Source organism: Dipteris shenzhenensis, chromosome 25 (genome assembly GCF_047967505.1).
Source record: "Dipteris shenzhenensis isolate YYH24624 ecotype China chromosome 25, Dip_SZ_1.0, whole genome shotgun sequence".
NCBI classification, from domain to species: Eukaryota; Viridiplantae; Streptophyta; class Polypodiopsida; order Gleicheniales; family Dipteridaceae; genus Dipteris; species Dipteris shenzhenensis.
Genome location: NC_141620.1, coordinates 12068714 through 12082830, shown reverse-complemented (window position 1 = coordinate 12082830; position 14117 = coordinate 12068714). Strand labels below are relative to the sequence as shown.

At 40.4% G+C, this 14117-nt stretch overlaps 1 protein-coding gene across 1 annotated transcript; it reads left to right on the top strand.

The window, feature by feature from the left end:
• Positions 1-10621: 10621 nt before the first annotated feature.
• On the top strand, positions 10622-12873 carry LOC147885463 (phosphatidylinositol N-acetylglucosaminyltransferase subunit C-like). Its single transcript, XM_087396474.1, has one exon. It carries the CDS (start codon positions 11230-11232, stop codon positions 12556-12558), a length of 1329 nt encoding a protein of 442 aa, XP_087252600.1. The 5' UTR covers positions 10622-11229; the 3' UTR covers positions 12559-12873.
• The last annotated feature ends 1244 nt before the right edge of the window (positions 12874-14117 follow it).

The following is a 14117-nucleotide window of genomic DNA, read 5'->3' as shown; positions in this document are numbered from 1 at the left end:
TCTCTTGATGACACTGGTTTGAATGAGGGATGTAGACATGTCCGTATACAATGCACAACCCTCTTATGCAGAAGCTTCCACCTCCAACACAGGTCTGGAGAAAGCGTCCACCTTCTAAATGGAACATCACACAGCACCTGGTTCCATTAACATTGCAAATGAGGAAGGGATAGAAGCCGGCGATGCTGTAGTGGTAAGTTCGAACAATATTTTTATTTTGATGTTCTTTTAGTATAATTTGTTTTGTCGGTCTTCTAATGTTTGTTGAATTGTTGCAGGATGCGTTTGAGCTTGATGAATTCTCATCTTGATGGGGTAATGTTCGCAGCGCATTTGGGTGAGATCATTCTTTGGCCCATTACCTTGGCAAAGTCACAGAGCATATCGTGGTCTTTCACAACAAAATTTCTCCTCGAGGTCCTTCGGAGCTGTTGAAGTGCAAGGCATTGTTGCGCACTATCAGATACTCCAACATTACTCAGAATGCTGATAAAGTCATTTTGGTACACTGCCTGGCTGCTATCAATTCCTTTGGATCAAACATTCATGGGGCAGGGCATTGACAGCAACGGCTATGTCTTTGGCAACAGGAGAGGAGGATGTTAGTGCTGTTGTGGCTAGATTTATATCCAGGAATCACTAGGGGATTCAAAGACCCCTATTCTCGATGTACTCGAACTAGCCAAGAAGAAAGATAGCCTATGAGGCCTTTTGTATATAAAAACATATATTTAAATGGATATTTCAATGTATACATCACTACATGTCTTTATTATTTGTTTTAAGTTATCATTGCTCGTCATGAATTCCATTGTATTTTGTTTAAGTCGTTGATGATATATTTTCTCCATCATTTTAATTGTGTTAATTTAATACATTTCTAGCCAATTTAGTATCATTTTCACCAATTCTGGGTATCGAAAGTTCATTTCTGTCAAATCCTGAAGGAATTTCACTGTCGTGTAGAAGGAAAAAGTGCCCAGCACATCGCCAGGACCCCAGAAAGTCCAAAACCCTCCACGGTGCGAATTTGGGCATTCTGGCATCGAAAGTTCATTTCTGTCAAATCCTGAAGGAATTTCACCGTCGCACAGAAGGGAAAAGTGTCCGACACATCGCCAAAACTGCCAGAATGCCCAAATTTGCACCGTGGAGGGCTTTGGGCTTTTTGGTGTCCTGGTGATGTGCCAAACACTTTTCCCTTCTACACGACAGTGAAATTCCTTCAGGATTTGACAGAATTCAAAACTTACATTAAAATGATCAGTTACTGCAGTCATAGAAATGGAAAATACACAACAATGCGATAGTGTAGAGAATGCCGATATATTTTATTAAAAAAGATCGGCCCTTGGGCCTTAGATACAAGATAGTGCCTTCAAGGGCAGGGGTGGTCTAAGTCCTAAGAGTGGGCTATAAGAGAATCTAGGGCTTCAAACTTGGGTCACTCCGTAGCCGCTTCGCTAGAGCCATATCCTTCTCCATGACCATGACATGCTTTGCATGGATGGCACACAAGTTGGCATCCTCGAACAGAGTGGTGGTCACTTGCTCCACAGCCTCCTAGAGCACCCCCATAGCTCCTATGCTGAATCGCACATCGTCCTTGTATCCCTGTGCTATCTCCCGTACCACACACTGGAAGGGAGCATGCAGGATCAAGTTGGTGGTGGTCTTCTACATTTGCATGATCTCCCTTAGGGCCCGTGCTCCTAGCTTTTCTATGTACAGCTTCCTGACTCTTGATGGAGGCTTTACAAGTACTCGAACACAATCCCATGGCCTCTTGTCTGCCTTGAATTTCTTCCGCTACTCTTGTTTGCGTTGATCCTCCTCCGCGAATCCTCCTCTCACGGATGTCTTGAGCTTTGTTCTTTCTTTGGGATGGGGCTTCCTCGGCGTCTGCTTTACCCTCTTCATGGGCACAGGGATCATCTCTACAATGGGCTGTATCATCGGGAGAGGGAAGATGGTGCTCTTCCTGGCAGTCTGTTGGCCCTCAGGAAGCCTCTCTATGTCCAGGAGGTTATCGAACACATTTTGTTCGATCAGGGGAGGGCTCTCATGGTGGGGAGGGGAAGGCCGAGGGGAAGGCTGAGGGGAAGGCTGAGGGTCAAGCTAAGGTTGAGGCTAAGGGGAAGGCTGAGGCTAAGGGGAAGGCTGAGGCTGGAGGCTGAGGGGAAGGCTGAGGGGAAGGCTGGGGGGAAGGCTGAGGGGAAGGCTCACACTCTTGGGGCTGGGGAGTGGGCTCACGAGACTAGGGAGTGGGCTCACGGGACTTGGGAGGAGGAGAAGGCTCACGAGACTGGGGAGTGGGCTCACAGGACTTAGGGGAGGGCTCACGAGAGTTGGGGGAGGGCTCACGAGAGTCCTGGGAGACCTCACGAGAGTTAGGGGAGGGCTCACGAGAGTCAGGGGGGGCACCATCAGACTCGGATAGGTTCGTGTGCACAGATGCCATGGAGGTGGTGGAGCTAGAGGAGGAAGGGTGGAGACGGCATCTAGTGGGTCTAATAGTGTTCTTCACTCTTACCATTGAATAATGAGAGTTAAGGTTTTTTTAAACGTTTTATATGGGCCCATCATGTTTTGACATCCCTTTTAATTACATTTAGGGTTTCATCATGCCCCCTGCCCCCACCCTAACCCCTCCAACCCCCCCACCCTCGTTGGCCTCCCCCCCATTGCCCTCCCCCTACTTGCCCCGCCCACACCCGTCGCCCTCCCCCATAACCCCCATCCCCCCCTCCCCCCACCCTTGCTACCACTCCACCCCTCCCCTTGCCCCCCCTGCCCCCCGCCCCTCCCTACTCTCCCCCCTCCTTCACCATGTCCCCACTTTCCCCAACTTCGTGTGAGTACAAAAATTGTGGTCAAAATAAGCAAGATATGAAAGAGTGAGTACACAAATTGTGGTCAAAATAAGCAATATATTTATTTCATATTTGTATACAATTATACCATAGATTCTGTTGGTAGTTGGACCCATCTACTCCCTTCTCTCACTCTAGCTTGCAACCAATGTGCGACTCCTCGACTCCCTATGGATGCTTTCCAAGCACTATGCCTTCTATTCTTTGATACAATTTGAACTGCTTTTGCAAGTTCTGATGCCTTTGCCTTTTCAGACTTCAAAGTCCTTCCTAGTAAACATCTAAAAAACCAGTTGAACATCTCATGCAATGCATTGCTACGAGTGACACCACCACCATGCCTTGAGTTCTTGAAGTAGGCTGCCTTGGCTCTATAGTGCGACTTCTCCATGCCTTGTGTATTCCAAATGGACAAAGGACCCCAATTTTGTACAAATCATGGTCTGTGTGCATAGAGAATATGCTGCAAACATGATGAGAATCATTTCAGCAACAAAAATTGTTTATAAAGCAAGTGCTAAATATTACGATGGTGCCAAGATTACCATGTAATGCATAATGTGTGACTCCCCCCATGCTTTCACCATTAATTGCATAAACTCTTTCACAGCCATCCTAAACCTTTCATAATACATCTCATCGATTTGAACCTGGCGAAGCAATTTTATCAATGCATCTACCTTTGTCCATACTTTAGCTCTCAAAGTTGCTACTTAAGGATGAGAAGCCTTATTGGTCGTGCATTCACACAATGCTTTCTAGTATTCCCAACCCAAACTACTTTGAGACAATGTATGTTTGTCTTTGTCGAGATTGTGGTTTGATAGGAATCTCCTTGCCTTCCCTCCACCCATGGACACTTTTGCAGGAAGATTTTGTGTTGCCCCAGACATTCTTATCCTTCTTAAGTTTGACATGTCCTCCATGGAATCCCATCTCTCATAGCAACTTCTTAGCTTCTGCAATGCACTATGTGGATACTTCTTGCGGAATTAAATTCCAAGCATAAACAAGATGCAAATACAACAACTTATCAACAAGTATGCGCAGTTTTGCGTGTAAAGTACAAATGTGTACTCTCTCAAGTGGGATGGGCAAGATGGGATCCCACTTTGGATCCTTCTTTTCGTGATTGGGAGCTTGCGTTTGGCTGCAAGATAGAATGCCATTCTCCCATTGTAAGCCAGCCTTTTGCTTACATTGCGAACACATGCAATAAAGGCATGTTCTCATTACATTTTCCCCTGTATCACAACCATGCAAGCACTTGAGGGTTTTCAAATCACCAGCAAGATACCATTCAACTTGAAAGGTTCCATGGTCATCGACTGTTAATGTTTGCCCTTCCTCTTATCTTCGGATCGTCGATGGGATTCCTGTTCTATCTAGAACCCACTTCAATGCCTTATTGGTCGTGCATTCACACAATGCTTTCCAGTATTCCCAACCCAAACTACTTTGAGACAATATATGTTTGTCGTTGTCGAGATTGTGGTTCGATAGGAATCTCCTTGCCTTCCCTCCACCCATGGACACTTTTGCAGGAAGATTCTGTGTTGCCCAAGACATTCTTATCCTTATTAAGTTTGACATGTCCTCCATGTAATCCCATCTCTGATAGCAACTTCTCAGCTTCTGCAATGCACTGTGTGGATACTTCTTGCGGAATTAAATTCCAAGCATAAACAAGATGCAAATACAACTTATCAACAAGTACACACAGTTCTGCGTGTAAAGTACAAATGTGCACTCTCTCAAGTGGGATGGGCAAGATGGGATCCCACTTTGGATCCTTCTTGTCGCAATTGGGAGCTTGCATTTGGCTGCAAGATAGAATGCCATTCTCCCATTGTAAGCTAGCCTTTTGCTTACATTGCGAACACATGCAATAAAGGCATGTGTTCATTGCATTTTCCCCTGTATCACAACCATGCAAGCACTTGAGGGTTTTCAAATCACCAGCAAAATACCATTCAACTTGAAAGGTTCCATGGCCATCGACTGATGCTGACTCTCTCTAACTTGTGTTCTTTCACTCACTAATTGAGCTCCATCCATTTTGATGACAAATATGAGCTTTCCATTGTAATCTGTACAACAAAAGAGAAAACTCGTTAGGATAAACATGATATAGGAAATGAACTAAGTAAAGTGCAATACTATAATGGATTTCCTCTTACCATCTTCTCACATGCCATAGAATTTGACCATTGCTTGTTAGCAAGTTTTGAAGACTTTTGTGGTGATATAAATGGCCACTGGGTTCTTCTTCAAAGTCATGGATCAATAGCTCCTAAGCATCTCCTCAAGGATAACCAAGAACATCTTCTAAGCATCGCTCAATAGATTCTAAGCATCTCCTCAAGGACAATCCAAGAAGATTGGGGGACCCACACAAGGAACTGACAAATAGTTTAGAGAGGGAAGTACTAACACACAATTAGTGATAGTGAGAGCTAATATAAAAAACAAGATCTCAACCTTCACCCTCACACCCTAGGGCACCAACTCAATATGTAATATGTTACTACCCTCGTCCAAAATCCAAGGTATGGGGGGACAAGGTCTATACATAATATGCATGGATTTCCTTAAAATTTTTCAAATATGCAAGGGAAAAACATGAAAGTTTCATGTCCCCCCTCCCATAAAATATACGGTATATACCTTGGAAAATATGCAAGATTTTAAGATTTGTACATATTTTTCATAATATGTGAGCCCAAGGGGGGATTTAAAACAAAAAATACATTAAAATATAAAAACCTATGTCTTTTCAAATTGATATAACTTTTTCACGTATTACCCAAATTTCAAGGTGTAAAGACATATTTGAAGCTCTTTTAGTGTAGAATACAACCATGTTAATTTGAATAATTTCTACTCATGGCATATTGTTAAATTCATCTCGTACTCAAGATTTTGATAGGTTTTCTTACTAAAGGGAACTGGCGCCCCAGGCCTCACACATTGCAAAGAAGGAAATTGAAGTGAAGCAAGGAGGCTAACATAAGGTCTCTACTCAATCACTCTCACCTATCAGCCTAAACCATACACTATGAGACCATGTAGAAACATGCTTTATGAACATGTTGAAGTGAACATATACCTAACCGAGTGCATCATTTGTACGAGCAAAAACCTATGAGCAGGTTTATCTAAGAATATTTTTCAAGAGATTTAAAAATGGTATTTCTTTAGGAAACATGGTTTTTACACTTTTATTTTGACTAGAACTAGATCCCTTTATCATAAAAAGATACATTTCACTTTCACATAACACAAATTTTCTTGTTCATAGACATCCTTTGTATCTCTGTTATTACCTAATAAGATTTTTCTAAAATAATTTCTTTAAGAAAAATCCCTCATAGTCACTCTCAATGTAATAAAAGTATACCTATATAATTACTTAGTTATTAAACACATTTATATCAATATGACAAGAGCTATTTTTATAGCATAAATAACAAGACATTTATGGATATATTTCTAAAGAAGTTAAGATTATGATAAGTAAGTACTAACTTGGGATTACATATCTACTATGAAGAAAGGTTGAGAGAGAATTTTCAATTTCACTCCCTATTAAGTAAAAGTTGTAAGAAGGATCATAAGGGAATTTTCATAGAGAGATCTACTCTACATGTGGGTTTCATCAAAAGCCATCCCATTACGTTATTCACCATCCTAAAAGATTCATGTTGAGAGCTTTCAATTTGATAAATTTACCATAAAAATGATTGTAGGGCTAATATTCACAACTTTGCATGAGGAAAAATGATTCTAGGGCAAATATTCATAGCTCTACATGAGGAAAGATTCATATCTAGAGCTTTCAATTTGATAAATTTGCTTGTAGGGCTAATATTCGCAACTCTGCATGAGGAAAGATTTGCCCATTGACATACACTTCCATAATTGTGTTCTCTCCTTATTCTTTACCCAGATGCTTTCTCTCCTTTTTCAAAGCAAGAGGAACTTGGTATAAAGATAACCTTAATCTTTTTAAGTCCATGATATCAAAAAGGGAAGTTGTGCTCCTACTATCAATTGTTTTCATAACGTTAGGTGATAATGCTATGATTGAACGTTTTCTCTTCATGTTTTCATAATTGTAAAACTAAAAAATCCAAGTTGATTCAATAAGTTCAAAACATAATTTCTTCAAATGGTAATGATAAACTTAAAAAGGCCATTGTTTCAAGAAATTGAAAGGCAAGCATTAAAAGGCTTCACAAAATCGCAAGCAACATTGTATTTGTGATCTAATACAAGGTTTTCTACAATGGAAGCTCCTTACAATCCACCTTCTCCTATGAGTTTCATGAATGACTTGACATACCTATCTTACCATAGCTTCCACCCTTGCACTAGAGAAGCCAATCATTCCATAATCAAACCACTCGAACATCTTAGAAAAAGTATTGTTGCTAGTGATTCTAACCCCATGATGCATGGTTTTACACCTCTAACTTATACAATAGCTACTCCACACATTGAGAGAACCCTGATATTTAACTAATCATGTAATGACTAATGTGTGCTTAACCCCATTTAAATACCATGAATCTCAAAATGACATGATACAATTGAACATCCTCATCATGTCTGGAAGACTTTCTCAAGTTCTTTTTAAATTGATTTGGAACTCTTCAAAAACATGCTCTTATATTTCTCAAGGAGAATTAACGTCCAAAGTTGTGGCATACTCTCACAATGCTTTCCCAAAACCCCTTACATATGCAATCAATATTTACTACACTTGGACAAAAGCCTTTATGCTTTGACTTCACGAATGGATACTTTCATAAGAAGGTATCTTGAAGCTCTTGAAAGTTGTGCATCTTTACAAAACTCACATTAGTCTCCATTTAGTGCCATGCTCAATAATAGAGCTTTAATATTTGTAACACATTTTACTATCCTTTATTTGGTTTTAAGGTCCATGCAAATGCCAATTGCAAACAGATCGTCTTAGCAAGTGCATCTGAACACATTAAAATGGCATCCAGTTTCAGATCTTTTGCGAATGGGGGAGAATTCTTAATGATAAGTCATGAAAACCTTATTTCATTGACTAAATTTTATTTATCATTCTCATCATGTTCTTCTATTTCTTTTATGAGTATGATTTTCGTCATCTTTATCATTCCTTTACTTCTACTTTTGGATTTTCCTGTTTACTTCTCAATTTCATTTCTTTTTTTTCTTCCCTTTACCTTTTGATTTTCATTTACTTTTGTCCTTGATGCTCACCTTTACCTAATTTTATAAGTGTATTCAAAAAATACACAAGCATGTTGTATTTGTACTTGTTTCAACTCCAAAGATTTCCTTCAAGCCTTTTTAGTCTCCTGTCGTATTCCAATCAATATTGAAAGATCCAAATCCTACCACATGAGGCAACTCTCCTTTGGTTTATGTGTCAAAAACACTCAACGTAGGGATCATTCAAAGACTCCTTGTTAGTATGAGCATGGCCCTCTAGGGAGTTGAAGTGTGACAAGCCACCAAATTTTATTTTTAGCAGGTTGTGCACTAAAGTCTTCCTTGGTCTACTTATTGTTGCATGTCATAAGGACTTGTTCATTTAAGTTTATTGATCCCCCTCTTTGACTTGTGGGCTTTCACAACTTCAGTCTCACCTAACTTTATGACGTGTGATCTTGACTTTGCAATTGCAAAGTGTTATAATTAAACCTTGGAGATGATCTGATGACAAACTAAAATCTTGAAAACAAATAAGAAATTGTACCTACATCTTTCTTTCATGTTGCACAATTGCACAATTGTAGCTTGAATGTTGTACTAGAATGTGTGTAAGTCAGAAAACATCTTTATATGAGGATTATAATTGCATCTAGAGGTGTGCTCTTGCTTTTGTTCCTTTTTGTAGCCAACATAGTGAGTCCAAACAAATTGTAATCTTTAAACAAAGCCATGAAAATATATGACAAATGAAGTTGGGGGGTTCAAAGAAACAAATTTTCAAAGTTGGAAAATGGTAACAGGCTTATGAGAGAAGGAACGCAACCTTGGAAAATGATTTGAAGCCTGGTGTTGTGGGGATCTTCCAAGCATAGGGGGTATGCACTTTTCATGGGACCCTCTGTAGTATTAATCCCTAGACCATTTTCTTAACCTATTACTTACAAGGTCCTTTTGAGTAAAAAATCTTCCCTAGTTACTTGGGGCATACTTCTTTTTCTTCATCATTTGTTCATTCAACATAAAGTTTCATAATAAATCAAGAACATATAAGCAATATAGGTTTTATCTTTAAGGCTAGGTAGCTACTACTCATTACTAAAATAAATGCTTGTCTTTGAAGGAATAAACATGAAAGCATAGTACACAATCAAAGTCATATGAATTTAATGTTGACTTCATTTAACTGTTATGACATCTTGTGATTGCTCCCACAAATGGACCATAATGGCAAATGTCAAGATTTGCAAGTTTGTCGTTTATCTTTATTGTGGGTCCTATTCCTTTTTAGATTCAACAATGATATGATAAAACATAACATTCCCCTAGGCCCACTTGAGTGTCGTAAATTTATGGAACTTATGGAAGAGAATCATACATCAATGCTCATAGTAAACTAAGAAAGGCCCCTTCCCTCATTAATAGAGGGACTTCCTCCTTAATCACTCTCCTCTTTAGCCCTCTCTTTATTTTTCAATTCAAGGGACCTATTCATAGGTTATGAAGTAACCTATGGATTATTGACTAGATAACAAGCATGATCCTGATGTGGGATTGTGATCTCAAGATGAAAATAAAGACTCATAAGTTTTACTGCAAGGAGGAGAGTTGAACTCTCCAAAGTAAGGCTGATAAGATACAAAGACGAGTTGTTGACAAGGAGGAGGCAATGAACACCCTCCATTTGCTCAAATCCAAGGTTTTTAATTAAACTTTTTAAATTAAAAAAGTTCGTTTTATATCAATTCAAAACTATTCAAATCGTTAAAAGCATCTACTTTTAAGGTGCTAAGAAGATACCAATGAATATCTCATTTCTTTGCAATATAAGCAATATATATCATAATGAATATTTGATTTCTTTGCAATATAAGCAATATATATCACACTATAGTAAAAAAAGCGTGTTATGATGATAAGAATCCAGATCACCAAAGGGGAAAAAAGGGTTTTTTTAAAGATTTAAGTTTCTTCAAATTTGATTAAATTGATTTAAATCAAACGTTTTAAATCAAGTGCCTTGTGTCTTTCTATTTTCATTGCAATCCCTTCCATTGGGAACTTTTTTTCCTAAGGGTCTAAGGCTCTAGGAGGGATGGAGAGTTTTTGGCCTCCCACAGGTCTTAGTGGAGGTGTTGCATAATAAGTGAAAATGGGCCATTTCTTTTTCTTGCTAGTTCTATAATTCGTGGATTGGTCCAAGTTTCACTTACTATTTCTTTCCTCTATCTTTTTGTACACACACACACTCTCTCTCTCTCTCTCTCTCTCTCTCTCACACACACACACACACACGCGCGCACACGCATGTGCGCGCGCGCGCACACACACACACACACTTGTAATCTTTCCTCATCCCTCTCTTCTACAAGGGTCTTTTGCTTCTGCTTCCCGTTCCGTCAACCTTTTGGGCATTCACCTTGGTTTTTAATGAGGTTCTTTAATCATTCACCTTGTTTTTTTTGGGTAATGAGGTCATTTGGGAGAGGGGTAATAAGAAGGAAGTAGAGGTTGGAAGGCTTTGCGGATGCCCTTTACCAAAAGAGGAAGAAGTCTTTGAGCTCCCTCATGAACTCTGCTTTCTGTGAGCGCGTTGATGATGATGGTGACGATGATCCATTCATGGAAGACTCTGAGCACATGAGCACAGTATCCACTCCATTGCAGATTTGATTCAAGCTACACGACAGACTCCATCTCCACTTTGATCTTCGGAATTTGATATCTTCTCTTCGGGAGAGTCGCCTTCCCTTCCAAGAACATACCCCTTCAAGATCGTCCCTGCTCCCTTCTACCCATCTTCAGAATTTTCATTGGCCGACCCCTGCTTTAATGGCTATATGTTCGGGAAAGAGCCTGCCCCGAGGTTGGTGGACAGGATTCGCAAAATCGTAGCTCCAATCTCGCACTTGATGGAAACAGATGAAGAGTTTGATAGCAGCCTCAATTATGATTCATAATTTTGGTACGCACGTGTTCGTTGACGCAAATCTCCTCAAATTTCACATAAACAGGAATAAGGGGGACGGGGAGACTTTGGATTTGGATCGGCTGATTCTCCTGCAGCTGGAGCAAATTGCTAGCTCGGCTGCGTGGTTAGCAGACTCATGTGTTTTTGGGGTTCAGCCGAAGAAGACAAGCGCAGATGGAAAAGGAAAAAGCGAGGGCGATCCTTTCCTCCAAGGCAAGGAATGGATTTGCCAGGAGTTATGAGATCGAGGAAGCAGAAGAGCGTTCCGTGAAAGGAAGGATCGGTATTGGGGTAAGGCTGGAGGACGTTTGCAAGCTGGGTAAGTATGTAAACGGAGAGAGCGACCAGTATGCCGATGCTAAACCATATTTTGGGTTTGGGAAGAAGACCCAGGAACGTGGAATCACGACAAAGGCTAAAGAAAATGGGAGAATCGTGCATGGTGAAATTGGGCAAGTGAAAGAATGCGTACTGCAGGAGGAGCAAAATAAGTGGCTGAGGTCAACCGAAATCTCCGTTTCAGATGACAAAAGCAACGCTCAGCAGGATATGGAGGCAACACAAGAGGCACGGAAGTGGCAGAAAGTGGTGTATGGAGGAATGCAGCCTGGATTTGAGGACAATCATACAGATTCATCATTTTTGGAGGCGATGGTGATGAATGCTAATGTGGTAAAGCGTGACACTTGGACTGCAGTGCGGGATTCCGTGGCCATATCCCAGTATGTTTGTGTAGTTGCAATGGTAGCTGCTGTTTGGACATATTCCTTGAATGGGGTTCTTGATGCAGCACTTCTCCTGATTCTTGACACCGTCTTGCTGCTTTTTGGATTTGTTGTCCTGCTCCTGACCACTGGCACCATATCTTTAGCTCTTTTGTATCAGTATGCTCTATATTTCACCTATTTTGTAAGCAGTCTGTATGTATTGGCGCCGATCTTTCAAACCCTTACCAGGTCTATCAGCTCCGATTCTATATGGGCCCTGACAGTCTGCCTTCTCACAGTCCATCTATTTTTCCATGATTACATTGACTCATCCATCAGGCCACCTCCAGCTGCAAGAACTTCCACTTCAATTAGGCCATCCAAAACTAATGACCTGCCAGGGAAGTTGGCAGTCAAGAAACCTGCAACTTTAAGTGGAAATGTCTCTCTCAATGCCTCAATCGTTGCCTCAGTTTTGATCGCATCAAGATTGCCCTCTGGTCTTCTAGTGTTTGCACTGATGCTGTTCTCTTCGGAGTTTTTCCTTTTGTTTCCTTTAGTAACTCACTGCATAAAACAGTACTCAGTCAAATTGCATTTGTTGTTCTCATGGATGCTCATAGTGGTTACCATGAGCCTGATTTTCCCACTCAGTCGACTTGCATTTGTTCTGTTCGTGGCAGTAGTGGTGTTCATAATGCTGGTGTGCCCATACTGGCTCATCAGAATTCAAGAATATAAGTTCGAGATCAATGGGCCATGGGATGAGGCCAAATTATGCTTTGATCTTGATTGAGTGATAAATGATATACGAGGCTCAAGAAGTCATCAGCTCATTAAAAGTAGCTGTTCTACAAGTGTCTCCTCTTCACTCTCTTGCGTTTATTTTGTTTTTGTCTTTAAGGGTGCAAAGTTAAACGTTATTGGTTGGTACTTTCCATCTTCTCTGTACTTTTGGATGTGGGGCTTTCCTTTAGAATTGTGGATTGGTCTTTCTTTTTCTTATATGCTGGGAGCTTTACCGAAACTGCTGATGTCTTGAAGGGTGTGAAATATTGCATTTGATGGCCCTCCTAGCACAAAGTTGATGTGTTGGGGTAGCGTAGTTAATCTGTTTGCCCAAGTGTAATGGATTACCTACCTATATGAGCCCAGCATGTTGTCTGAAGAAGGCTCAGCATAGAAATATTTTTATTTCGGTGTAATTGCAAAACATTTCATCGTCAATTTTAAATGTGTGATATGATTTATGCTCTTTACTTACAGTCTTAAGTCAAAGAGGCTCTGTGCAGAGTTTTCTGGGAAGTGGCAGTTCTGTGTATAATTTTAGTAATGTATACAGTGCATCTATCTCTATGCATGTTTTATTTTTTGAATGGCATATTTCGAGGTTGCAAAATTTATTATTTGCGCAGCTTGTTTGTCTGAAAGTGCCACCATGACAATGTGTCAAGAGAAGGCGTTGTGTGTGTACAATTCTAACTTTGGGGTTAAAGCTGAGCCTTTTATTGATCGTCTCTCTGCGCTAGCAGATGTGCATGGGATGCTCTCGTTTTGGAACTTTGCCAATCTGATGGCAGGATTGTCCCGCTTGAGTGTTGTTTTCAACATTTACAAAGACTCAGCAGGTCAGAATTATCATGTATATGTTTTAGTGAGGTGTTCCTTTTGATAGAATGAGACTCTGTATTAGGTTAGGTAATTTGGATAAGTAGAATGGAGAGCGTTTCAGTGGATGCCCAATGGATTTTTGATTTGTGAGTGATTATCACTACTTTCAATTGTTTTTCTTGCCCATGATGATTTGAACATGTTTGTTAGGTTTTAGAATTCTGCACAGATCTGACAGTGTTTCACTATATTGCTAGGATTTGACCGTCCACCATGGGACTATGACCAGACTCATGCAGTTTTTAAGAGTTTTGTGCGCACCGTTGACCTTTGATTAAAAGGATAATAGAACTCCTGCTTTTTTTTCAGTTTGACACTGGTGCTTTTCTGAAATGGTATTGGTTTAGGAATAAAGGCTCTGTTGATCTGAATCAAATAACGAGGAATTGTTCTCGCCGTGAATGGCTCAGAAAATGAAGTTTTAACATGGCATGGAGCTTTCTCCTGTTATTTCATCCATGGAATACTGGTTCTTTACCAGTCACTAGAATTTCTGATTGTTGTGTCATACAATGAAAAAAGTCATCATCTCCCTACCATGGTATCTTTACATGCAATGACTTATTGGATAGCTACTAAGGAAGAGGTACGGGTTTCAAATTATTTTTGTTGCAGGTCATCACCATTGATAGTTGCAGTGCCTCTCTATTGGAACCGGAGCACTGCTAGAGGCGAACTTGCAGT

Excerpts from the sequence above, each read along its gene's own strand:
- LOC147885463 (XM_087396474.1), top strand. The coding sequence starts at position 11,230 with ATGGAAAAGGAAAAAGCGAGGGCGATCCTTTCCTCCAAGGCAAGGAAT.